Genomic DNA, 26,543 nt, shown 5'->3' on the forward strand with positions numbered 1-26,543 from the left:
CTTTGTAAATCGTAAAGAAATCGAGACTGCGAGACCACTGAAATTCGACGAAAAGTTCGCGAGACTCATGTTTTTTGAAGAATTATTCGCCACCCCTCCTATTGCTTAGCTGTTAATTTACATTTTCCTACGAAGTCTGAGTTTCACGAATTCTCCTGTAAACAGGCTGTTACGTAGCGCACTGATCAGTTCTTCCATAAAAGGTCGATGCTCGCTGCGAAGGTTTTAAGAGCAGTATTGGAACGCAAATGATTTCCGACAGGAATTTGCGTAACTTAATGTGAAACATGCTCAGCAACACATACCTCAAACGACGGAACTAAACGTACTAAAGTTGGTGTGCTTTTTTTTTTTTTTTTTTTTTATGGGCTGATTTGTTATTTTTCTTTTTTTTTTTTTCTTTTCGTTATAGATTAAATGACAAGACTTCACGTAAATTGTGGAATTTTTGCAGCCTATTTGATCTTATTGCTCACATGAAAGATCAATCTGAACAAACTAAAGAGGCTCATTTTCCATGTGGGTTATTTTTGTCGTCAGCCTATAAAAAATTCAGTCTCAGCTCTTTGTGGGCCAAGTTTTACCTTCACAAGATCTGGGGACGACATTAGGCTCCAATATATTTCCGGTCCCGGTGCGCTGCTTCGCACCTTTGGCACTTTGTTCCAAGCCGTGTTTCCGCAACCTGCACGTTGTGTTTTTTGTAACTGAGTGCCGTACAACGGAGTAATGGTTGATAGCGGAACAAGCGACAGAAAGATAGTGTTGGGTGTTGATGCCAGCGAGCACAGTCAGCGTGCTTTTGACTGTAAGTAAACAATATTATTCATACTTCAGAAAGTTGCGTTTTCTTTCTTTTTTACGAACAAATTTTCAGTATCAAAACATTACTGTTAAGGTTTTTATTTAGAAAGTCTCCAAAGCTGCAATATCTGTAGTCGAGACTGATAATAGAGAAAAACTAGAGAAAGATCAGATCCGGCAAAATTCGTGCTATAGTACACGCTTCCGCCATCAGCAGAGCAAGTGAACATGGTTTATGTAACACGTGCGAACATAAACGGCAACAAAATGCGTAAACAAAACGGAACAATGACATGTGTTGGAAGAAATGTTTTATCTAGACGAGGCGAAATTTTGCAAAGTAGTCAAAATGCCCTCCTGTCGCTGCCATTTCGATTGTCACGCAACTCTCAGCTGAAGATCGGTTACGTTGACTTAATTAAATTAGGCTATTTCGAGACCACCAGAAACTGAACGTGTGACCGCAAAAGGCAAATTTTGAGAATTGGGGGCCGGGGGAAGGATGTCATCGAATCTTGGCTGCTTTTTGGCACGCATTTATGACCATTTATGTAGCGCGAGAATATTTAGAGGAACCTCGCGACCCGTTGTAACACTGAAACGTCACTGTTCAACTCTGAAATTATATTTCACAACGTATTCAATACAACACTTTGTTTTATTGCACTATTAATACACAATCAGACATGGAATCACGACTTAAAACAATATTTAAGGCTGAAAAACGAGGCCATACTGTATAACTCCGGCAATAACCTCCCTGGCCTGATTTCTGTTTGGCATATAAAGGTTAAATCGACTGAGTAGAACGATACGAAAAACAAAATAAGATCGTGTACCGTAGCGATAGAAAATTGAAATAACGCTTAAAATAGAGGGGTAGTAATCGGAAGAAATTATATCATTCTTTGGAACCAAACACGTGAATTTGTATCTGGGGTAGTGTGGGGTAGCTTATCATTTATCGCATAGCTTCTTACGTTGATGTTTGGGAGGTTAAAGGAGCTCGTTCACGGCAATTTGAGATATTTTGACCACGTACAAAATTACATTTAAATTGAAGAAAACCTAAAACTAGTTCTTAACTAAAATAGAAAAACACCAAAGAGATAATAATAAACCATAAAGGAACAAGAATGGTCAAGAATCATCCAGGGACGGAGACTGAAACGGTGGGAACTGAGATGACAGAATGAGACGGGCTTTGTATGGGCGAAGCTGAGAAGGTGGCGAATTATCGGAATATGTGGTGGCTTATTTCCCCGAGCTTATTTCCTAGTAAGGGAGCTAAAAAGGGCTGTTTTTCAGAAAGGAGAAGAGTTCCTTTCCATTGTTTCGTAGACCAATTCTGGGACCAAAACTGTTACAGGTACTAGGATGCTCGTTCTCGGATTCTTCTCAATTAATGCTCTTAAAATCATACTGTTATTCGTATTTTACAGGGTACATCAAGAACTTGTGCGACAAGGAAAGAGACCATTTACTTGTCATCCATGCCCACGAGTGTCCATCTGTTTCAGTTCCTTACGCCAGTAAGTATCCTCGCTAACCTTACGAAATTCGTACCACTGATGCAAGCTTTGCTATAGCTACTGAAAATGTTCGCCCAAGACTGTCTTCCCCGGCTTAAAAAATTAAATAAGCATACAAGTCCCAAGCCAAGACAAGACATTATCCCAATCGAGTACTTCTCAACTTTGCCTTTTGCTGCTCTGAAATAAGATTTAAGACAGGTTATCATTTGTTGCCGTCATCTGCAAACACAAACAAGTTCGCACGGCGATTTAGAAAACACTGTAAGAAAGCGTATGCTGGTAATTTTTAAACTCGACAGAGATTCTTTTTCGCCTTTTCATTTCCAATATTTAAGATAAAGGCCGACGAGACTTAACTTTATTCAGCGAGTGCTTTTTATTGAGTGAAAAAGTTGCATTTTTTTTTTCATATTCTTTAAGGTGGTAGTGCATACTTTGATGACGTACGATATTTGGTGGAGAAAAGTACGAAACAAGCCAAGGAACTGTTGGAGACATTTGGCGCGAAATGCAAACAGCACGGGGTTTGTGGACATTTCAATAATATTATACGTAGTACATAAGATGATGCAAACAGGACAGTGACAGTAACGGAGTTTTGGAGAGCAAAACTATTGAATCAATAAAAAGAAGCGTCTTTGATTCCTTTTATGTACAGAATTTACCGACGAAATCGACATCTCAAAAAATTTGCAAAATTTGTCAGGTTCATTGCGCGTGATTCATACATGCTCCACACCTGTCGCGCGTAAGTCACATGCTTGCCACCATGAGTGTCACTCGGAAAACATGCCTGTCACGCGTTAATCACATGTGTGTCACGCATGAGGTAAATCGTCCATTCTCACGCTATGTTTAAGTCACTATGCAAACGTTTTGCTTTGGTACTCACGATGAGACTGAAGAAGTGATAGTAGTAGCAGAACAGGCGGATTAGCAGGGCAGAGAGCGCAGAGCGCGACCACGAGCGCTTCGCGTTGTGCTCTCTGCCCCGCTTATCCGCCTGTTCTGCAGGCTGAAGTGATAGTCTCTGTAGCTTAATTTCAAACAGAGTGATGGCCTGGGCCGAGAATGCCCACGCGAACGTTTATTGAATTATGGGAAACCCTAAGCGAAAACAACTTACGACAAAGAACAAAAGCTAAAGGAAATACACGTTCCGGGAACAATTCTTCCTAAAAAGAATTAACCGCCATCTTCTTTTTACTTATCAGTGGTATTTCAAACACTGAATTTGTGATATTACGTTTGATTGTGATCAACCCTGAAGCCTCACATTCAGCGTTCAGTTAGTTCTCTACTTCTTGTTTCTTTCCAAAGAAAGAAGAAATAATCCAGTGAGGACTAGAAGCCCTCAAGCTGATGCTGTGAGGCGGCAGACGATCAATACTCAGCCTCAAACTGAGAGAGCTATTGCTAAAGCGAGAATCCCATTGAGGTTGCCCCGCTAAAAGTCAAAACATTGGTTCACATCCTGTCTTTTCTTCAACTTAGGACCTTATAATATAAGATATCGATGGCTTAGCTTTGATAAGAGCAGCCACTTTCACTGATACGTGCATTGAACAAGGTTGTCATATGCGGTACAGCAATTGAACAGTAAACTAGAAATTTTAATCGTAATGTACGACTGACACAAAACGCTAAAAGGTGTGTTTTTTTGTTGTTGTTATAGCTGAATTTCAAGCTGTACAAGGAGGAAAGCAACAATCCAGGAGAAGTGATCTGCAAACTGGCGAAAAATGAGAACGCGCAATTTGTTGTGATGGGTTCCCGTGGGGTTGGCACATTGCGCCGTACCTTCCTCGGCAGTGTTAGCCATTATTGTGTTCATCACACTAATATTCCACTGGCTGTCGTGCCACCCCCAATAAACTAAATCGAAACGGTGACAATGCTTGTAAAATAACAATTGTTATTAACTGACCGATCAGGCTGCTTTATCGTTATTACTGTATGGAAACAACTTGCTTTATTCATCATGAAACGCAGAGGCGGAAAAGAATTTTTAATTGAATTATTTATAGAATTGAAGAAATTTTTGAAAAACTGAACTGAATGATTAAACTGAACACATACTTCTTCCTAGGAAGATCGAAGGAGTCTCTGCTCCCAGGGTAAAGAGCTCTGGAAAACAGGCTGTTTAGACAACCTATTTTGCGCGCATCTGTTTTCATCTAAACAAATAAAAATAAAATGATTGCTGTTTTAACTGATTCTCATCATGTTAATGCATAGTCACTGGTTACACACGCAGAATATTTCTTCGTGACTTTCCTCCCCCTTCCCCCCCCCCCCTCCCCCCCACTTCACTTTTCCAGTGGTACTATGGTAGCGTTCGTTCCAATCGAAAACTGAGGCTTCCGTGGTGCAACAGATACAATATTTATGAAAGCAATACCTCACGTTCCTGGTGACGGTGGTCCCAGTGTACGGGGGATAGCAAAAATTTAATAATGATGAGGGGGGAGGGCAGTCTAGTCTCTCACAGACTCAGTAAAGTATTTTTTGTACCATTTTCAGTAACAGACTTCCCGGACGCGGACAGACATTTTTTTGGGTTGCGTTCCGAGCCGTTGGGGGTCTGGTATTAGCCTTATAGGACATCTTTTGGGCTGCGTGTGCGGGGGGGGGGGAGCTCGGTCGATTTGCCCTCACTCGCACCTCCCCGTAAGTACTTACCTGAGTAGTCTCTTGGTTTTCCAGCGCTTGGGGCTTTTCTTTTCTCCTCTCCTCTCCTCTCCTGTCCTCGTCTCCCCTCTTGATTTTACAGATATTTTGTCATAATTTTATCGTGACAATATTTTATCCTTGAGGCAGGTCTTGGGTCCAGTGTCTCGCGAGAATTTTTCCACTCGCGTGACACATCACATATCACATCGCTTCCACGAGAATAACAGCATGTGATTGGTTGGTGCCTCTGTCTCCTTTGTCTTGCTTCACACCGCTTCACACTCAAAAGATCGCATCACGTTCTACTTTCTTGAATCGACGTGTTAGGATTAGGTGTGTTCCAATTCACTCAGTTTTGTATTGTACAAACAAGCAATGGCTGATAGTGGAGCAACCGGGCGAAAGATAGTTTTGGGTGTGGATGCCAGCGACCACAGTGTGCGAGCTTTTGATTGTAAGTATTTTCAGACTTTTTATTTAAGCTTTTTAGCAAGCTACTTTAAATGTCTTATATAATAACCTTAATTCACTCTTTGCACAATTTTTTAGTCGGGCACAAAGTACAACGTATTCATGATCGTGCCCGTTTTACCTTCGAATAAACCATTTCGAAAATCAGGAACAATTATGAACTGAAAGATCCAATCATTCGAGATTCGTGCCTATATTCACGACTTTGCACAGCAGGGTAAGCCTGAATACATTAAATTTTCTATTTTCGAGCGAAGACATGTTGCTCGGGATCACAGATAGCGATGGAATGCACTTGGACACTGGCGAAAAATTTGCATTCATTTTTAGCGGAAGATTGACTTGTAAACATGTTATTTTTTGAGTACAGGTAGCCACTGAATTGTGTTTAGACACAAATTGAAAAATGTTAACGAAATACAGTACCATAGTAAATGGTTTGAACTACTGAACTACTGGAAATACAGTACATTGGAAATTATACACTTGTCATGTGACACATGTTTTATTTGTATATATAGTCACGATCATAGTCCATCGTTGAATGATAGTGGGCTCATTATTATAACTAGTAAAGATTAGTATGATGTTTGGAGCTAATAGATAATTTTTTGGGGGAGGGGGGGGGGTTATCCGTTATACCCGGTACCCCTCCACGATGCCCTCTTCCCACTCTCCCATCCTCTGGAAGAGAACATTCTGTAAATTTCTTGACATAATCAACCATCTTAAATTAGTTGATTGAAACTGCTTATTTCCTTGATGTACTGTTTTACAAGCTGTATGACTTTTCAATATTTGGAGGCACGGTCACTGGCCTGTTAGTTACAACATTGGATTTCAATTGAGCGGTCATTGCTCAAGCACTGGCGCACGCAAGCAGGGCTGTCAATAAGGTTCGTAACCTGTAACATCTGCTATGGCTGAGTATATTTGATGGGCCTTGATGTTACAGGTGAACAGGAATATATTTGATACAATTCACCCTTGGAAAAGATAATCAGTTTGTTAAGGGTGTGAAGATAAAGGCTACAGTTGACTCAAAACTTAATGACAGCCCTGGGCTGGGCAGTAAATTATGTTACCACCACTGTTCCCAAATTACTAGGCAAGAACTCAGTTCTGTATAAATGGCACTGGCAAATGTTAAGACAACCATAAAAAATCTGGGACCAGTATTATGAATTTCAACTGTTATTATATTGCTGGTGTCCCTTTTACACGAGAATGGCAATCAGTTCTTTCAATACATTTTTATGTTGATAGTAAAAACTTTTAAGTAGGCAGCTGTTGACAGTTCATTTTTGACCACAATAATATCAGTTTGTGAGAAAGTAGGCAGAAAATTTAGACAAACTAGCTTGACAAAGTTTATTAAAATATTTGTTGGTTGCTGCATGTCATACATGTAGAAATCTTTAATTAGTACTCCTATGTTTTCAGCAAATATTTATTTAGTTGTTTATTTCACACAGGGTACATCAAGAATATTTGTAAAAAAGAAACAGACACTTTACTTATTATCCATGCCCAGGAGTATCCAACCATTCCTGCCGCTCCCTACCCCTGTAAGTATCTCAAGCAGCTTCTGTTAAAAGCACTAATACTTTAACTGCCAGCATTTTGTAATGGTGTGAATAATATTGTAGCTGTTTTCTAGTTGTGTCTTTTTGTGTGTGTGTGTGTGTGTGTGTACTTGTATAAATGTGGTAAGATGTATATATTACTGTGTAATACAATTACAATTTCTTACTTATATGCTGCACTTGTCTGAAATGTTTGTGTGTAACCAATCCAATAAAGCTTTCTTGCGTAAATATTACCTGGTCGGTCTATCAATTTGAACAAAGACAGGTTCAACTGTAAAAGCGGTTATATAGTATGCTGGACAAAACTGTTCTGGATCGACATTACAAATATTTTGTGTCCTTTCAGATGGTTATGCATACTATGAGGAGTGGCAGCATTTAGTGCAGAAGAGTGACCAGCAAGTGAAGGAACTGTTGGAAAATTTTGGAACAAAATGTAAAAATCTTGAGGTTTGTGAAAATTTTTTCTGCAAGTTAGTTAATATTTAAATAAATGGAAGAACTTGTACATTAAATTTAATTAAGATGTCAGTTCCTACTAACTTAACAATGTCTGTTAGTTTTAGATCTATGTTATTATGCACAGCAATAATTTATTAATGATTTTCAGGGGAAAATAATAACATGACTATGGAAAATGTGTTGGAGTAAGAATGACAAAGGATTAAGTGATACAAATTGAAACCTCCAGTTTTTAATTAAAGGCTCTTAAGCCACAAATCCAGAATGGTTTTCCCTTTCATTGGGAATGTTTGTAAGATTGTGGTGAATAGTATCAGTGAGAGAAACAATCAGTTTTGTGGATTATGGGATACAGATTTTGACATACCAAAACATTTTCCAAAATATCAGGGGATCCAGAAAGGGGTCCAGAGGGGATCCAGAAAGGGTTCCAGAAGGGGATCCAGAAGGGGATCCAGAAGGGGACCAGATGGGGGTCCAGAAGGGGATCCAGAAAGTGGTTCAGAAGGGGTTCCAGAAGGGGATCCAGAAAGGAGTCCAGAAGGGGTCCAGAAGGGGGGTCCAGATTGCCTACCTTTTGTAGCAACCTGAGAAGTAGTTGCACTTCGACTATTGTAGTGTTGTTTGGGGCAACTGTGCCAAAACATTATCTGACAAATTACAGAGACTTCAAAATCGTGCTGTCCACGTCCTTACTCATTCTAGTTATGATGCTGACGCCAACCAGCTATTTAAAGAATTAGGCTGGGACAATTTAGAAACTCGACGTCAAAAACTAAAGGCTGAGATGGTCTAAAAGTCCTTAAATGGCCTTGCACCGAATTATTTGTCCTCAAAATTCATTCAGCAGAGTGATGCGATTACTTCTTACAATTTGCATGATTCTGATAATAAGCTTGCTATTCCCTTGCCACACACTAACCATTACAAAAATAGCTTTGGCTATAGTGGTGCAGTCCTCTGGAACAGTTTACCCTCAGCTGCTAGGCAAGCAACATCTCTGACTAATTTCTGACGATTGTCACTTAATTCCGACACGGCATTCATGTAAAACAGGCTTTTATTTAGTTTACTTTTCTTTAATAGTTAGCAATATTTTAAATTATAGAAGATTAATCTGTATACATAGTCTTTCATAATAAGTTGTAGCTTTTATATTTAATTGTTAATGCCTGATGTATTTACCGTGTTTTTAAATAAAGATGATGATGATGATAAGTGAAATGAGGTATAAATAAGGTAAAGGAGAGCAATTCATAGAACCTTTCTAAAGAGAGATATATTCTGTATGTTTATCGTAGCTAAAGTTCAAGTTGTACAAGGAGGAAAACAACAGGCCTGGAGAAGTGATTTGCAAACTGGCAGAAGATGAGAATGCCCAGTTTATAATCATGGGTTCCCGTGGTGTTGGAACACTGCGCCGCACCTTCCTTGGCAGTGTTAGTGATTATACTGTCCATCACACCCACATTCCTGTGGTGGTTGTTCCACCTCCTCATCCTCATGGCAACCATCCTCATCCTCATGCAAGTTAACAATGATGGCTGATGACCCTTAGAGTACTTCAGTCATGTGTTATATTATTTTGCACTGATTGCATGTTGTCAATATTGCTCCTTGATCTTGACATAGAGAAGCAGAATGAAACAAATTATGGTAATTAATTTGTCAGAGACTATGAGGAAATTTGACTGCAGGAAACTAGATTGTTTCTTGTTGATGGAAAAAAAAATTGGCCATGTTTCTTTATGAAGTAAGATTCCTTTTTTCAGAAATAAGTTGCAGATCTCTAAATTATCTATACTGCACTATTCATGATTCATTCCTTGTAGGTCAACTATTGATTCATCTTTATTCAATTATGCATCTGGTTCTGTAATATGTGTTTCGTTTTGAAGTTGCTCAGAGGAGAAATAAAATAATTATTGATAGCATCTGGTTTCATTGTTATCATATGGTTAATTCAGGAATACACTTAAAAATATTTAACAATGACAATATGTAAATTATTCCAAATTGCATCACAAAAAAATCATGTGATGTAAGATTGTTGTTGATGATGCTCAGATTCTTTGTGGTAATGATAACTTCATCACCAGACAAATAATATTGCATCTTTGGGTAAATATCTCTGTTATTGTGTAGAACTTGCATGTTCAGTATGACCATCATTATTCCCAAAACCAGGGGGAACTCCAACATGAAAAGGTCGGAAATGCTTGAAGGAAAATTTGAATTAAACCATTAAAGAAGACCAATCTGGTGGTGGTTCAAGCTTTATAATAATTTTGATCCCTAAAAGATACCACTTAAAACAGAATGGGCTTGATTACCAGCTACTGTTCAGGAAAGGAGCCAGCGCTAGTAGACCAGACTTGGGAGACTGGCGGAGCTCATGCCTAAAAAACCGAAATAAGGGCATTTCTTGTGGTATTATTTCTTGGAGTGCACCCTTGACAGCTAAAAATAGTGGCGTTTCATCATCAACACCCTAAGTTAGACCAGAATCCTTGATTTATTATCCAAAGTAAGATGGCGAGCATCTGCAAGCTTTTGATATGAGAGTTCCCTCGGGCCCCAAAAGTCCACCACGTTTGAAAGTAAAACTCATTTTTTCTTTTTTCTTCTGGAGAATATTCATACTCACCCCAAGAAGGGTTACTGATTGGAAATTCCAAGGAGGAGAGGGGGGGTCTCAAAAGCCCAAGCTTTTTAAGAAACATATGAACCAAAACTAGTATTTCCAGAGGGATAATTTCAAACCAGAGAAACCCTCTGTTGGGGGAGAAATATTTTCTGGAACGACAACACATGTAGAAAGTTTATGAAAGTAAAATGGGGAGGAATGGTAACTGCTAAAACATTTTCCACAAAAAAAATCTGTCCTGTTCATAAATTGACTGTGATTGTCATCTTGAGAAGGGGGCCTTAATGCTAAAAACCTAGGGAGGGGCACTGCTTAGAGTGCTTTTTTGGTTTTGACCCTAATGGGGTATTTAATCTCCAAGTTGAACCAGGACTCATTTTGAAGCTGGAAAGGCTACTCAAGAACTGGTTTAATTTTATGAATAGTATAGCTGTTAAATTTATATTTCACGACTGGTGACAAATATTTATAATATTAGAAAATTATCAGTTAATGCAATAGGAAAATATAACATGAGAGCATTTAAATTGAACAGTCAAAATGAAAGCAGTTCTCATCAGCAACCTATAGAGCTATTCTGTCAATCCGCATGTAGAACCGTGAGAATCCAAAAACCTTTTGATCCCCCACCCCTACAACACTGGGGAACTGAGGCATGGTAAATTCATTGCTGTTCCCCTGACCTTTAAAATTCAGTCTCAGCTCATTCAGGACCACTAGAAACGTTTTTCAAGCCACATTAACTTTTTGGGCACTTTATGGCGCTTTTTTCCGCTTCCCTGCTGACGAAAGTAAAATGCGTGCATTTGGGCTCGAGGGTCTTGTACTTGTGCTTGCGGACGTGCTTTCTAGTCGACGTGCTTGCGCCCTCGTGCGTGCGTTGCTTGCCTTGCGCGCGTGGACGACGGGAGGCTGCTGTATACCATAACAGCAGGCTCTGACAGGTACCAGTTTACAGTCGGCAACAGTCGACAACAGTCGACCACGTCAAGGTGTGAAACGTAAACATGGCGGAGAACAAAACCGGCGGTAGGAAAGTTCTCATCGCGATCGACGGCAGTGAACACGGTGATCGAGCATTTGATTGTAAGTTTATTAGTAGATAAAGACCGGCAATTTAAATTTTCTTATTTCGTTGACGCATATGAGCAGCTACAATTCTCTGCAAGCGTGTTCGTGACCTTGGCCATGTCCTGCTTGCTGATGGTGTGAAAATTTCTCTTGGCAACTTCACTCCATATATTCTGAGAAATTGTGAATGTCGTTATCCTATACATGACAAATTCAGTGTCATGCTTCACTCTGGGTCGTCCTACTGGGATTAGGAAGTTTGAGGGAGTTTGCTGAATCGGACCGATAGCAATGGGGGGTGACCTCGCCCTGTCCATAATTATAATCATAAGTGCGATCTGTAGCTATCAGGTGATCAGAAGATAATTACAAAATTCAGAGCCATTTTAGTGCTCTTTGCGTGTCTCAGGAAGCTCAAAATCGACTTGTAAAGCACTATTCTTATTCAATAAAACACACTATTTATAAGCTTATTACAATTCCAGACTGGCTCCTTCATTGCCTTCAGAGCGTTATCTTGTTTTAATAATTATCGTTTCTAAACCAAAAAGTCCTAAAATTGACCAGTTATTGACAAATAACTAACTCTTAATTTCATTCTGTTGTGAATAAGCCATATTACTAGCACCCTTCTCCTTTCTGACATGTTTTGTTTTGTTGAAAGAACTTCTAGGTAAGCAACAAATGTCAAAAAATCTTTGCACCAAACTGGTGATATGCTTCTGACCAAACTTATACTAAACTTGAGGTCATTCTCAACCTATGAAACCTGTTAGCATTTGCCCTAATGGCATTAGTTTGAATCCAATTTCAGAGAACTTATTCTTGTCGACCAAAATTTGTAATAATTATTCCAGACTAATCGGTGCAGCAAAACAATATAAAGGTACATACATACATAAAACTTTATTTGAGTGTCAGAGTACATGAATATTTATTTACTGGTGCATTCACTCAGTAAACCCAAGGCTGTCTATGTCCCAGTATCCAAAGTTTGTATTTAGACAGCCATCACCATTGGACTGATGCTAACCACAAAGGGATAAGGATCAAAATAACTACCTGTGACATTTACATTCCAGGGTATATGAGCAATGTTCATTGTACTGGAGATGCAGTAGTTGTTTTACATGCCTTTGAGATTCCACCTCTTCCATATTCATCTGGACCATGTAAGTTCAATTTTTAAAATATTTTGTTCTTAATTTGTATGTTATGGAGATGCGGTGGCCTAGTGGTTAGTGCGCTCACCTCTAGATCAAGCAGTCTGGGTTCAAGCCCTGTTCGTGGACATTGTGTTCTTGAGCAAGACACTGTACTCCCACGGTGCCTCTCTCCACCCAGGTGTATAAACTAAATGAGTACAAGTGAACTTAATACTGGGGGGGTAACCCTGTGATGGACTAGCCTCCCATGCAGGGGGGAGAAGAAATACTCCTAGTCACTTCATGCCACCGAAACAGGGATAACCACAGACTTGATGAACCTCTTGGCTCGTATACAGACTTAACCCACCAGTATGTTGTCCAACATGTCTACATGTAAGTAACTGCATTAATTATTTTCATATGGTCTATATTTTTTTTCCATGGCAGTTGTGTTTGCATACTATGAAGAATGGAGTCAGATGGTGAATGATTTAAGAGAGCAGGCCAAAACAATGATGCAGGGATATGAGGAAAGATGTAAAGAGAAAAAGGTATCAAAACAAAACAGTTTCAAAACTCCCTCACAATTCATCTGCTAAAGTATCATAGATAGCAGGGAATGATATGGTGACTGGTCTATTTACTTTCAATTCGTATTGCACAAAAACCTTAAAAATGCTGGTAAAAAAAAAATAATAATAAAGCTACAAAAAACGTAGTTGTGAATATTGAAAGAAAGATCATAAGATGATTAACTACGCTAAGGAATTTGATAATAAATATATGAATTTTAAAATACTTCTTGTACCATGCAGATTTAAAAATTAAAAATTTAATTTGTATTTAATGAATGCGCTCATTGGGCACTTCTGCCACCCAGAAATTTTGTAGTTTTTTGAAGCCAATTATGCCTCCTTCAATATGACACCCAAATAGCTTAAACTTTCAACATGTACTATGTTTCATAATATCTCTTAACTGTTGGGAGTGAATTCATATGTAACAGTAAATTATGCATCCTGCCTTCAGCTAGTAAGAGAACCAAATGAAGTTTACAGTACAAGCCCAATTGGTTTTACAGGGTTGCCACCCACTGGAACAAGAAAAATCCCTGACATTTCTCGTTTTTTCTGGTCATGAATCAACAAGAATAAGGATGGCTCAGATAATTTTTAAAACAAAATTGCATTGTCTATACAAAAACATCTAATAAAATAATTTGCAGCAACCTTAAGATAAAATTCCCTGACTTTTCACTGACTTTGAACAGGGATTTAGAAACTCCCTGACGTGATACAAAACTTCCTGACTTTTCTCTGACCTTGAATAAAATCTAATTTTCCCTGACTTTTCCCTGACTGTGGCAACCCTGTCTTATAAGGTTTCCTCACCGTTTGTTTAATTATTTTTTTCTACATAATGTAACGTCTAGTTAGTTTATACATTAATAAGTTGATAATAAATTAATAAAATATTAAATAAATATCTTCTCAAAGCAAAGTCACGTGCTAATGAGCCAAAATGTAAACAGTGACAGCAACAATCCCCCTATTGGTTTGCCAGGCATTGGCGTAAAATGTACGCAAACCATCGTTTTCCTTTTGGTAGATTGCATATTAATTTCTGGTCATGAGCATATAAATGTACATGCATGCACACCTTGTATGATAAACAAAGTGTTCAAAGTGAGTCATTTTGGAGGGACAAGAAAACTTACCACTCAATCAAAGGAAATCTTAAAACAGTAGTTTATGAATTAAGGTAGACAAATGTTAAAGATGTACGTAAATTCAACTGCCACACTAGAGAGTCACTTTTTTAGGGTTAGCATAGAGGTGAGATATATTCTGGCCTGACGCCATTAGTGTGAGTTGAGTTAATTTGTTGTTGGCCTCACCTTACTTAGCTTGTTCCAAGGGTTTTCCTCCAGGTTAAACCCAGGACATGCTTCACTTTTGCTGCTCTCTCAGTTCCAGTTTGTGAAGATCCTTGGCCAGAGTTTTATCAGGGAGGACATTTCTCCCAAAGGGCAGCTGTAATTGAGACTAGAATCCCAGAACACTTGATCCAGTACCCGGGGGGTACTCCCAGAAAAATTTGGTGGGGGTGTGCAGCCCGCTTCCCAAAACCCTTACCCTACTTATAACGAAACTCTACGATTTTCCCTACCCTATTTATGACCGTTGCAGCTGACACAGTTGCCCTAAACATAATTTTTGAAGGGGTTTTGTTTATGGTCTTATTGATAATGATGAAAAGGTAGCTTCTTCTAAACAACATAGCCAATTCAAGACTAGAGTGCAAAAACCATACCCTACTTAAGTCCAAAATGGCCAAAATCGATACCCTATTAAAAATGACCAAAACAGCTGAAAAACCATACCCTTTTGGGCCACACATACCTATATAGCCCATATAAAGGAGTACCCCGCCTCCCCCCCCCCCCCCCACAGGATCCAGTGTCCCGTGCACTGTAATCAACCATTAGGACCCTGCATCTAAAATTTCATTTTCTTGTAATAACTTTTGCTATTATCCTTCATTTCAAACAGATTCATTATCAAATGATCCTGGTAGTCGGCAAACCTGCAGGTAATGTGATTTGCAGTGAGGCCAAAAATGAAAATGTGGACCTGATTGTAACTGGTGCCCGTGGACTTGGTACAGCTAGACGTACAATCCTGGGAAGTGTTAGTGATTATGTAGTGCACCACACCCTCTGTCCTGTCTGTGTTGTACCACCTTCAGCGATGAAACAGGACTGTTAAAAGCACCTTACTGATGTTATTAGTTATAGTGCATATAGGAGGAAGTAGTGGACAACAACTCAAGACTATTGATGAATTAACCCCTCACATGTAGCTTCCTTTTGTTTAGCAATCCTGTTTTAGAAAGATTCCACTGCATATAGTCAAGAACTTAGCTCTTGATTGTGTTGTGTATGTGGATATAAACGAAACAATTAACACTTAATGACTGTTCCTGGAGGAGCTGTTCAATTTGTTGTTTTTGTTTCTGTTGTTGTTGTTGTTGCTTTTGCTGCTGTTGTTGTTGTTGCTGTTGTTGTTGTTGTTGTTCCTCAAGAATTCCAGTGTTTCCTAGGTTGAGCTGGGGTTGTCAGCCAAAGAAAACCTTGAGATTAAAATATCAGTTTCCCAAAAATTGAAAATTTTGAAGAAAAACATTTTTTGGTATAATTTTTCAGATAGACCTTTTATGCAATAAAAATTCCACATAAAAAGATTGGTTTTAAACAAACTATGAGTAAAAACAATTTTTCTGATAATTACCTCTGATTGCTAGCTGTCACCAGTCACATGACACAAAGGCAAAAAAAGGTTTCTGTTATAAGATCACAAATAAAATCTACTGGTTTCCCAAGGGACCAGTCATTAAGTGATTAGTTACATCACATAACAAAGACATGAGTAGATCCATGTTAGGGAGGTCAGGGGCAGATCTAGGGCGAGGATGCAGGGGGTGCACACCTCCCCCACCTCCCCCCCCCCCCCCCCTTGCCCACCGAGATGAAGCCTTCTTCTTCGTATTCACTTTTAAAATTTGTTTTCCTCACCGGTCAGTTACGCCATTCCTTCCTTAGTGGTGCACCCTCAGGTTGTCAGAGACTTTCAGTTTGGACAAAAACAGTTTCATTGTGAAACATCTTGTGACCTCAAGGTAGCCAATGAGAGCATGCGCTATAACGAGAAAAAAAAATCTATGCCTGTATGATAATTTATGAATCAATGGGTGTGTAATTACGAAAAAATATATTGTAAAATTGACAAAGGGTATGGGATTTGAACTTTCTGCTGGATTGTACAAAATGACGTGCTTTTATCCACATATCATGATTAATATCATTATAAAATGAAGAAACAAAAATTATTTAAGATATAAAGTATGCTTTTAAGTTACAGTCAGAGGAAGGATGTAATTTGTTTCTGGCCAAGTGAAATCCACACGTCACTCACTGGTTACTCTCAGCGAAGATATCAGTTGGCTTTCAGAAAGAACCAACTCAAGTCTGGTAGTTGAAAACTACCATTCTTAGGGTAGGCCATTTAAATTCAATCAGTACCAAAACATAAGACCCATAAATAGTGGGGTCCACATTCCTCACAGTTGCTAGTTCTTGGGGTATAAATGTGGGTGTGCTGTCTTTTTGCAGTATCCAACTTCATATCCCCATGTAATCACATTCCTGTGCACATAAATGCATATGTTTTTTATAGACCAAGAAAGAATCCACCATGAAACATAACAGGAGCTAGCAGAGGTAGCAAGCATATTTAATGAGCTAGTGGTAAATGGGTGTGACAAGCGTGAAGTAACTAAAATATTCAGCAACACCACACATTCAAAGAAATGATATGACCGTTTTATTTTGCACAAATTTGCTAGTTTTTTTAAACAACTTTCAAATATTCTATAATACAGATGAAGATTCATAACAAAGCTGAAATAAAATGTTAAAATGCCTTCAATAGTTTGGATGATGTCATTGGTTTGTTTGTTGTTGCTGTTGTTTTTGTTTTCGGTTTCTCATTTTTGTGTCTATTTCACGTTATTTGGTTTCATGATAAATGTGTAAACTGCTTTTCTTTAACATGCATGACTTAACAGACTGGCTATTATTTGGTCTAACTATAAAAATTATATAAAGCATTTGTTGAGTTATTGAGGGAGTTGTCAGCATTTTCCATCTGCGTTAAACAGGGTTAAAACCAAAACCAATCTTGTATTGAGTTCCTGCGTTCTCCGGCGCTTTTTATTGGCTTGTTATTGGTTTATTATGCGCTCTGATTGGCTCACTGCGGTATTTAACCAGATCTAAATACAGCACGTCGCTTTTAAGACAGTCATAAAAAAAAACACACATTCCTAGATGTTGTTTTGGTGAGCTCAGCAAACACAAAACTACTGAAGCGATCAAAGATTCCTGCTACTGTCTGTCGGACAGATTCTACATTATGACCGCCTAGCACGAGCAGCCTGCCGGGAACCTCTTTGTCTGCCTCGCCCCATTCCTCTTTGTGAAGCACCGCGGCCGCGGCCTCGGCCTCTTCTCCCAGATGAATTGCTTGCCTGACTCTGAGTTTCTGGAATAAACAAGCAGACTAGCATCATACACTCCATTTGTCAATTTAGTGAAAAGGAATTAACGCAAATTCCGTCAAGTATGAAGACGAAAGAAAATCTTAGCTGTCCACTACAAGCCCCTACATTATTTCATTGACTATTGCATCAATGGCAAATCTCTTTTTTGCAAGGCATTCTTTAAAAAAACCACACCTGGGATACTATGAAAAATAGCATGGTTTTACAATGTTGATTAGCACAACTCTTCGCCTCATGCATTGTTTGGAAAAACAGACTAAATCAAGAGCAAGACTGCCCTTGGTATAGGTTTAATTCTTTCATTCAGTGCTTTTTCACGTTGTGCTGTAACAGCTGCCGTTGCTTACACCGCCTTCATTCCATTCGGTTCGTTACCAGAATCAGAACACAAGAACCGAGATAATCTTGAAAGCTAAAGTAAGAGGACAGCCTAAGTGCGCAAGGTTTATAGGATGTTTGAGGGAAGTACAGAAAAGCAGTCATCAAGATCAATGACCGGAAGAGTAACAGAATAAATGGTATCAATCTGCAATAAAACGTAAATTGAGAATTAGCTCGAAAAACCACGCATGATTTTGGTGGTTTTGATGATGAGTGTTTTCAACATTTTACCTGTCACGTCATCTTGGGTACAGTCACGTGCCAACTCATTCTCTTCCACCCACTCAATCCACTTGTTCCACAAATCACATTTTCCGAGCGTCGTCTTGTTCCCAATCACGATCATTCCTCTGCGAGCGCGGGTCAAAAGAACATTCATTCGTTTCTCGTCGTTCAAGAATCCTACAAATCCATGCTCGTTACAACGCACTGCTGAGAAAACGATGACGTCACGTTCTTGTCCCTGGAAGCCATCCACTGTTCTGACTGACACGTTTTCAAATTCTTTGGTTTGATCTGCGATCAACTTCAACTGTGCTCTGTAAGGCGTTATTACTCCTACTCCTTCATTAGGCACGTCTCCTTCCTTGAGTAGATCACGAACCACTTCATACACTTGTCTGGCTTCGAAAGCGTTGAGTTTAGATGACGCCTTGCTGTTTTCTTGCGCTAAATCGGGCGTTTTGAGGAAAGCCACTGGTTTGCTTTCATTTGGCCAATTGAATCCCATTGGAGCTCTTCTCTCTTCGCCTGACACTCCGTTATTTAGCCTTCCGTCATAAAAATGACTTGATGCGAAGAAGGCTATGGATGGGTGCATTCGATACTGTACATTGAGCATGCGTACTGGAAGTCCTACTGTACGTAGCCGGGAGAACATGGAGACAGTCAGTAGGTTAGGACCCTTAGCAAGTTCGCATAGCACCATGGGAGGAAGCTGTTGGTCATCCCCTTAAGAAAAGAATAGTGTATTGCAAGGTTAGTCTCAGCTAAAACAGCGTTTCTTAACGGGAATTCCATAAAAGAACTTTAAAACGTCTATTACGTTGCTATTTCCTCAAAAAGCGGCCCTCGTAAAGTAGAAGCTTTCAAATCCAACGATAAACGTACTAAAGAACAATCGTAAAACAAGAGTAAAATGTACCAAGACGTAAATCGTAAATAGTCGAAAAAAGAGCTACAACCGAAACGTTAATTGGCTTCCGACTATTCGAACATTTGTATTCTTTTTCACAATCCTGGGTGCTAACTCCATTCTTATTTTTGCGTTTTTTAGAACGTTTGTTAAAAATTAAAGCGACTTACCGACTAAAACCAGTTTCTCACAGCCATGTGAAACAGAAACAAGGATTGCTGGCTCAGTGGCTTGTGACGCCTCGTCAATCAAGACTCGTTTGAACACGAGCCCTTCAAGCAAAGAGGAGCCTGCACTGATGCAAGTTGTGCAAAGGATTTTACAGCTTTCCAGTATCCTTTTTGCCATCTTTTTGTCGATTCTGTTGCGGTCTCTTTTGTCAGAAACTCGCTGGCGGTATTTGGATTCGAACGTCAAACGTTCCAGATCTTTGGCCACTCTCCATCCTGAACTTCCAAAACGAACAATCTTTTCTTCTTTTATACCGTGCTCTAAAAACTTCTTTAAAAGGTTGTCTACACCCTCGTTTGTCTCTGCCACAGCAAGAACTGGATCCTCGCTACTAAGAAGCCAGCGGCGCACAATCTCTGCACATGTGATGGTCTTCCCAGAGCCGGGAGGCCCCTGTATAAGCGTTACGGCCGACACACTGGAGGTAGCTTCCTGGATAGCAGCATTTTGACTGTCATTGCCTAAAGACCACTTTACAAAAGAAGCGTCTGGTGACAAAGACAAATCTTCATCTTCACCCGCTGCACTTGAAGCTGAGAAAGAGGAAAATCGAAAAGAATTAGACTCTTAACGCGACAAAATGGTTTGTGGTAGTGGTTGCAGGTAAATCGTTGAAACGATTTAATGGTGCACGTGCTAAACGAAGTATCTGCGGTGTATCTGAGCGCTAAAACGGGTTCAAAAGACTCGGGCAACACGCCAAACTAACCAGTGTGTATTGTATTTGTAAACTAATCAGATGCAAAACAAAACCATGCTTTGCCTTGGTAAGCATTTTGGTTACCTTTTGACAGCGATCTTTCTCTCCAATATCCGTTGCATTCGGGGCAAATCAATGTAATTGGTAAGAACAACACTGGTTTTTTTTTCTGTAATTTGCTTACTGGTTCTCAGACCAGTTACAGTTACAGGTTTTCCTATCATCCCCCAATATGTCAAACATGCGTGTCTCTCCCACTTGTTTGGCGCCCGCACTACGCCATCTGCTGGTAAATGTTTACAGTTAGATTTCAGTATAATGTTCTGCGAATAACAGTACGTTTCTCAGTTGGAACGCGTTAAGGTGGCTCAAAACAGTTTCCAGCGCTTTCGAAGACTTAGATTTTAATGGGTCATTATAATCACGCTTTATCGAAAACATGGTATCAAAAAACTACTCACTCGGCTGCGCCTCGTCAGTCCACAACATTTTGACCACTGTGATGACGCGTATCGTTGTCGATAAGAGTACAGACCACGCTAAACCACATTCGATTTATTAATTAGCAGCATAAGACGCAGGTTTGGCAAAGTCTTAAAAATATTTGTACATGAGGTTCAGAGCCATCTTAAAGTTCTGAAAATTTAAGGTGGCTCTGAACCCTATGACCAGAATTTTTTAAAACTTTGCTTAAGTACTTAAAGCTGAAATTAAGGGTGTATTTAGCAGGTCATACTGTTGCTATAGTAACCTGTTGTGTCGCGAAAATTATTACAATTCGTTCGGCAATGATTGGGCAGTTTTTTGATACCATGACTAGCATCAAATTATAAAGAGTGATTATAATGACCCATCAAAATATGAGTCTTGGAAAGCGCTGGAAACTATTTTGAGCCACCTTAACAGTTAGTGATTAGCGATATGCTGCCATTCTAATGTTACTGGTTTTATTTCAGGTTCATTAAACTTGATTTGGGTCAGGGTAGGAAAATTTTGCCTTCATTTTAGTTGCAAACTTGGTAGCGTAGTTGATTACGTCAATGTCATTGTCAGCGTGCGCATTGCGTGTAAACCATGCTTTGACTGATGGGCAGAGCGTGTGCGCACAAACAAAAACAGGCACCGTCCTTAATATCCTAAAATAACCCTTGTGTATGAGCATCAAAGGCCCTTAGTTTGGATTTGCTTGAGAATGTAACATCTAATAACTGCTACAATGTACCATTTGTATAAACATCACTGCACCTTTTATCCTTCCGATGTAACCAAGAACGCGCCCAAAAAAGTTAAGTAAAACAAGGAAACAAAGAATAACTACAGGCACTAAATTAGGAGCCAACGAAACTAACCTTCCTCCACAGAACACTGTATCCAAATAACACTCCACCCATCGTTTTCAATGTTGCTAAATAAATAAATCACGATGTTTCGAAAGGAAGTCCCATTCGCCCTAGTGGTTTGCATGCGACTCCTCTATCAAGGTCGAATTAGAATTTTCGGGAAAAGTAAGTGTTTCAGGAAGAAGGGAAACCGAAGGACCCAGAGAAAAACCCTCGGAGCAGGGCGAGAACCAAGAACAAACGCAACCCACGATATGGCAACAGGCCCCAATCGAACCCAGGCTACCTGGGTGGGAGGCGAGCGCCCTCTCCACTATACCACTCCCCTCCCCCAACGCCATCCCTGCTACCCTTGTTAAATGTACCTGGACTGGATGGGTCGCTGACGCAAAAGCTGCCAACAATTCCTTCAAAGAGACTTCGTCCACACGATGTCACGTTCTGAAGAGCTTTCAACGCTGTTGTAATGCGTCGGTATCCAACAAGACTAGGAAACTTATGAAGATACCACTTTCCTTCAACGATATTCTTCGTTGAAGAGTCATCTGAATTTGTGGGCCAAACTATGTTAACTGTAAGGATTATTCCATCGATCGCTGTTATCTCGCCGATGTATTCACGCCTGGAAATGTCTGCTCGACTAAGAGCCACGCCATCTGCTGGACGAAATGAGTGGCTCCCTGCTGTTATCACTAGCGTGAATGTTAATTCGTGCTCACTGCATGGAGTAGCTTGAGCTGTCACACGGTCACGTGGGAGGGCTCCATGAGAAGCTAACACAGCTTGTTTAACCTCTTCTAGTGATTCGAGAGTTGTTAAAGACATCCAGTGCAAAAAGTAAGGTAAGGCATTTGGGTGACATGTGAAACCTTCAAGAGGTAACTGACCTGCATTAAAGAGAAAAGAAACAATCGAAACAATCAAAAGTTATTCCTTAATGTATGCAAAACACCGACGAGCTAAGACGAATGCATTTTAACTCCAGATTTAACAGTATCAAGAATCTGATAATTATGACTAAGATCGGTATCTGAATGATATGTGAGTCCATTCCGGGTTACTGTCAGCAGTTTGTAAATAACAATGCGGTACTCAAAACAACGCTCAGTCAAATAAAGGGTTCTCAAGCTTGCAACGTGAGGTCAGTGGATTGCATGAGACCCCTCGACCTATACTTCTTTTTGCACCTCTGCATCCTTGCAATCCCTAAGGAGACGGAAATGAGGCTTCAAGATACTTAACCTTGAGAAATGACTTGAACTATGCGGCATCCAGTGTGATAGTCATTTCCAAGAAGCACTGCATCGATGACCTCATACATTTGGTCCAGACTGAACCTGACGTCTCTCTTCCACAAGGACTCAAAGTATCGCTTCACACGCGTCACAAGCGTAATGCGCACACTCTCACCCAGGACAACGTCAACATTGAATTCCTGGAGACCGCTTAACAGACAGATCAACAGGTTCTTGTAGCGATCCGTTGTCTCTAAAACAATGCTTGAAGGAGTCCTCCACAGAACTGACTCCAGATGGCATGCTATCTGATGTCTCTCCTACGATATAAAAGCAAAAGGAATCCTAAGTCGGTTCTGTGTTTAGTCCTAGACACAGAATTAACTAATCAGTATTATTATCATTATTTTCGCTCAAAGTTTCAAGAAAGTTTGTATCGAACCTTGTCATCGGCTAAGGAGGTCATTCTGTCGCACATTCCATCCAAGTGGCTGCTTTGTAAGCGTCCCTTCTCCAGTAGCTCTTGCACACTGACGATGTTTCTCTCTAAATCGCTGAGCAACTCTTCAGGGTCGCAAAACAGACTTGGAAAATCACCTTTGCGGACGGCAAATTCAGTCTGCTCTTTGCTGTCTCCTAAAGGAACTTGGTGGTTTGGATCATCTTCACCCGAATAGGCATTCCTAACGGAATGCTGCGGCGAGCGTTTCTGAATCTTTTGCCCAGGATCGGAATGATTATAAACACAGAAAACTTCCATCTCTAAGAACTGCTCTCTTCGAAGTCGAGTTTGAAAGTCTCTCGGAAGACTTGATTTGAATCTATCAAGAGCAACACTCATGATAGGCACGCGATTGTTCTCATCTTCCCGCAGGCAGATGAATGTATTCTGCTTCTTTCCTGTGTAGATATCGAGCCGTTTTCCTTCCAAAGCAAAGCTGTAACCTCCCTTCAGTTGTAAAACGTGTCGTTCGGTTGATTGAACATGCACTGAGGCGAAGGCCTGAGCGGGTTGATCTTCATCTTCTAGAGTCAGCACCTCTGATGGGTTAAGTGGAATTGACATTGTCAAGGAAATGACCCATTGAATATCAGCAAGCATAAATTTGAAGACAAGTAGCTTTTCAAGGGGGGAATTCAGAACATTGTGGATGACTCTCCAGGACATTTCCCCACCCTCTGTTCTGTACAGTAGACGCCAGCGCCTCTCGTGACCACGATCAAGTTTGAAAGTTTCAATGTCTTGCCTTGAAAGAATCTTTGATTGGTTCAGAGGATTGAGGAGAATTTCAAGGTCAGCGTTTGGGATGTCTGTTGGCAGTCGCCTGCACTGCTCTTGGCTAAACTTGGAAAAGTCAATTAACTGAATGTAGTTGTGAATGTCCCTTTCTTTGTTGGGTTGTTCGCACCACTTGTATAGATACCGGAAGAGTCTGTATTCACTGAGCCTTGATTCCTGGTTGGATACAACAGCAAGCATGTCCTCCTCTTCAAAGTCATCAACTTTTCCATTTACTGCATCCTCAGTGGTTTGATCGCTTTCAAATAGCTTTGCCCGTTGGTACAGTTTTTGCCAAACGAAACCATCACTGCTGTCATTCTTGGCTGGCGCTTGCAGAACATGAACAGGGATTCTGACTGTCTTGCCCGTTTTGGCAGAGTCAATGGCTTGAGAAAACAAAGCTGCGACGATCTTGCACTCTGCGGAGTTGATCCCTTTTGTGTCCGCCCATTTGTCAAACAAAGCATCAAGTTTGCTCACCACCGCGTTGCTGTACTTTGCAAAGTAATTCAAAAAATCGTCCCTAGTGGGATTACTTCGTTTGACAGGCTTAGCTGCAGGATATTGACAAGGTTCATCCTCTTTGTCCGGGACCAGTTCGTCATCCCAGCAAACGAAGTACTTGTCGCCGTCAAGATCGCTTCCGGCAATCTCATCAGAGTGAGGTCTCTTCCCTGCTGTTGGGAAAACAATGCAGTCGACGAGATGACGACACTCAAGAACATCTGTACATCGCAAAACACGGATGTCCCCTGGGTGATAGCAGGGATTTTTGGCAACCACTACACGAGTGTTATTCAAGATTGTTGGCACTCCGCGTATTGTGGGCTGGTAGAAGACTGTCTTGGGACTCAACTGTCCCGATGGATCACACACTCCATAAACATTTCTGGACTTCTCAATGGGGATTTTTAACTTCAAGGCAGCAGATTTTTTCGTTTTATGCAAAGGATTTGGTTTGGATTGTTGGGGTTCTCGAACACGGTTCCGCAACTGTTCAAGTCGTGTCTTGGTTCTTCTGTCCAGTTTTCCTGTCTTCAACAGTCTCTCGGCCAACTCAAATTCCTCACTGGCACACAAAAACTTCACAGCCACTTCATGGCTTGTGGTAATTTCTTGAAGTTCCCTAAAGTACTGTTCTTGCTTTTTTAGGAAAACCTCATCAGATACCCCGAGCGCCGATAAAAGCATGATGTATTGTTTGTTTAAACAACCAAACTCATTTGGTCTCGAGAAACCCTTGTCGACGATGCCAAGAAGATGCGGTCCATTAAGGTTCCAAGTGAATTTCTCCATTGAAGGACGGATTTGTATTCCCTGTTCCAAGCTGGGATTGTGGCACAGCACCCCTTTACATCCCTTCAAACGGATCTGAAATACTGAGGGAATCTCGGGTGACTTGACGTCCTTGTACACAGCTGCAAGGTTCAATGTCTCAATCACTCGCTGCGCGCACTCCGTCGATATAAAACCACATCCATCGGTAAAATTGTATTTGTCTCGCTCCAAATCAGGAACTGAACTTATTTGTTCGTCAGGGATACTGCAGGCAGGCTTCGCAGTGGAGAACAACAGTCCAATTCTAGCAGCTCTTTTGGCAACGTCTTGAATTTTCTCAAAGTCACCAAAATGGCTTAAAATTTCTGCCACTTTCCCTTGTTTCTCATTATAAAGAACACAAGTCCTTTCTCTGAGCTGGCTGGCACTGTGGCCGAAGAACACAAAATTCTCCTCAGGAGAACGACTGTCGTATCTAAGCGTAATGCCATTCTTGAGAAATCTCAACACTGCGTCGAAAGGAGCGCTGGGGCTGAAGTGCACTACCAGAAAGTTAGCTGGATTGTACACACGATACAAAGGACACACGCTGTTCTGTGAGTCATTTCTAACTTGAGTTTTGAAGTCTTTCCATTCGTAACATTTGTCATCCCGTCTCTTTACATCCACTGCAATGGTCTTCACCTCAATTCCTTTGTCATCAGAAACGCGTCCTGGCTTTCGTTTTGAAAAGTAAATTACGGGACAGCCGTCTTCTTTGCCTTCGACTGGCTTCCATTCCATGGCTTATAAAGGGTCAGCGCCTAGTCTAAAAGAAATACAAACAAAATAAACATCATCAAGTATAACATAAAAACGTCGAATAAGTCTACAGTTCATACCCTGGCCTTGGAAGCGAATACCTTGGGCGAGGGGAGAAGCAAACGAAACAGGAAAAAACAACGGAAAACAACAGCGATTCGCTGCGTTCGCTGTTGCTCGCTATCCTTCTATCTTTAAATTTTCCTCGAGCTGCGATACTGCTTTTTTATGAAAACATGTCCATGAAAGTGTATTTCGCGTGATGTTCCCGACACTTGCCAGACTTAAAACACACTGCGGGTCAATGTGCTTACTTCCCAAAAGTTCACGTACGGTCAAATTTGCACCCTGTTGTCATTTTGATAACACAGTACAGTGTAGCGATTTCAATTCTACATGGACTGACCGCTAGATGCATGCTAAGAGATAGCTATTCACGAAACTCACTTGGATTGCTATAGGACTTCGATAAAAACAGTCAGATTACTGCTTTGGTGGCAATTCTCATGGCGGAGACGATCGACTGAGCCTGGTGGAGTAAAACAATGATTTAGTCCAAGGCTAAAGAAATAAACTTTACACAAGATGTCTGCTGCTTCTTTATATATATCTGTGGTATCCTCTTCCGAGAATTACACT

General features: G+C 40.4%; 4 protein-coding genes across 5 annotated transcripts; 3 read left to right on the forward strand and 1 right to left on the reverse strand.

Annotated features, from left to right (window-relative positions):
* The first annotated feature begins 421 nt into the window (after window positions 1-421).
* On the forward strand, window positions 422-4,551 carry LOC145486411 (uncharacterized). Its single transcript, XM_081465067.1, has 4 exons — window positions 422-808; window positions 2,247-2,336; window positions 2,760-2,863; window positions 4,015-4,551. The coding sequence occupies exons 1-4, from the start codon at window positions 730-732 to the stop codon at window positions 4,216-4,218; spliced, it is 477 nt and encodes a 158-aa protein (XP_081321193.1). The 5' UTR covers window positions 422-729; the 3' UTR covers window positions 4,219-4,551.
* Window positions 4,552-5,250: 699 nt separating this feature from the next.
* LOC145486409 (universal stress protein in QAH/OAS sulfhydrylase 3'region-like) lies at window positions 5,251-9,468 on the forward strand. Its single transcript, XM_081465065.1, has 4 exons — window positions 5,251-5,466; window positions 6,959-7,051; window positions 7,419-7,522; window positions 8,836-9,468. The coding sequence occupies exons 1-4, from the start codon at window positions 5,388-5,390 to the stop codon at window positions 9,067-9,069; spliced, it is 510 nt and encodes a 169-aa protein (XP_081321191.1). The 5' UTR covers window positions 5,251-5,387; the 3' UTR covers window positions 9,070-9,468.
* Window positions 9,469-9,556: 88 nt separating this feature from the next.
* On the forward strand, window positions 9,557-16,781 carry LOC145486410 (universal stress protein Slr1101-like). Its single transcript, XM_081465066.1, has 4 exons — window positions 9,557-11,267; window positions 12,335-12,424; window positions 12,848-12,951; window positions 14,953-16,781. Exons 1-4 carry the CDS (start codon window positions 11,189-11,191, stop codon window positions 15,166-15,168), a joined length of 489 nt encoding a protein of 162 aa, XP_081321192.1. The 5' UTR covers window positions 9,557-11,188; the 3' UTR covers window positions 15,169-16,781.
* A 585-nt stretch (window positions 16,782-17,366) lies between these two features.
* LOC145486403 (uncharacterized) lies at window positions 17,367-26,513 on the reverse strand. Of its 2 annotated transcripts, none has more exons than XM_081465050.1 (7): window positions 26,352-26,513; window positions 22,986-25,911; window positions 22,551-22,863; window positions 21,674-22,195; window positions 19,208-19,801; window positions 18,134-18,853; window positions 17,367-17,502 (listed from the first exon to the last, which is right to left on the reverse strand). In XM_081465050.1, the coding sequence occupies exons 2-7, from the start codon at window positions 25,884-25,886 to the stop codon at window positions 17,372-17,374; spliced, it is 5,181 nt and encodes a 1,726-aa protein (XP_081321176.1). In that variant the 5' UTR covers window positions 25,887-25,911; window positions 26,352-26,513; the 3' UTR covers window positions 17,367-17,371. The 2 variants fall into 2 exon arrangements, with proteins under 2 accessions (XP_081321176.1, XP_081321177.1); XM_081465051.1 differs by lacking the exon at window positions 17,367-17,502 and adding an exon at window positions 17,512-18,047.
* Between the last annotated feature and the right edge of the window lie 30 nt (window positions 26,514-26,543).

Source organism: Orbicella franksi, chromosome 5, assembly GCF_964199315.1.
Source record: "Orbicella franksi chromosome 5, jaOrbFran1.1, whole genome shotgun sequence".
Classification (NCBI taxonomy): domain Eukaryota; kingdom Metazoa; phylum Cnidaria; class Anthozoa; order Scleractinia; family Merulinidae; genus Orbicella; species Orbicella franksi.

Bases quoted from the DNA above. Each gene is read 5' to 3' on its own strand.
- LOC145486409 (XM_081465065.1), top strand. From the start codon at position 5,388: ATGGCTGATAGTGGAGCAACCGGGCGAAAGATAGTTTTGGGTGTGGAT. The intron at 5,467-6,958 runs GTAAGTATTTTC...TATTTCACACAG, and splicing joins CAGTGTGCGAGCTTTTGATT to GGTACATCAAGAATATTTGT. The intron at 7,523-8,835 runs GTTTGTGAAAAT...TGTTTATCGTAG, and splicing joins CAAAATGTAAAAATCTTGAG to CTAAAGTTCAAGTTGTACAA.
- LOC145486410 (XM_081465066.1), top strand. From the start codon at position 11,189: ATGGCGGAGAACAAAACCGGCGGTAGGAAAGTTCTCATCGCGATCGAC. The intron at 11,268-12,334 runs GTAAGTTTATTA...TTTACATTCCAG, and splicing joins CGGTGATCGAGCATTTGATT to GGTATATGAGCAATGTTCAT. The intron at 12,425-12,847 runs GTAAGTTCAATT...TTTCCATGGCAG, and splicing joins TCCATATTCATCTGGACCAT to TTGTGTTTGCATACTATGAA.
- LOC145486403 (XM_081465050.1), bottom strand. From the start codon at position 25,886: ATGGAATGGAAGCCAGTCGAAGGCAAAGAAGACGGCTGTCCCGTAATT. The intron at 18,854-19,207 runs GTAAGTCGCTTT...TCTTTTCTTAAG, and splicing joins TGAGAAACTGGTTTTAGTCG to GGGATGACCAACAGCTTCCT. The intron at 17,503-18,133 runs GTAAAATGTTGA...TGTTTATTCCAG, and splicing joins TACCCAAGATGACGTGACAG to AAACTCAGAGTCAGGCAAGC.
- LOC145486411 (XM_081465067.1), top strand. From the start codon at position 730: ATGGTTGATAGCGGAACAAGCGACAGAAAGATAGTGTTGGGTGTTGAT. The intron at 809-2,246 runs GTAAGTAAACAA...CGTATTTTACAG, and splicing joins CAGTCAGCGTGCTTTTGACT to GGTACATCAAGAACTTGTGC. The intron at 2,337-2,759 runs GTAAGTATCCTC...ATATTCTTTAAG, and splicing joins TGTTTCAGTTCCTTACGCCA to GTGGTAGTGCATACTTTGAT.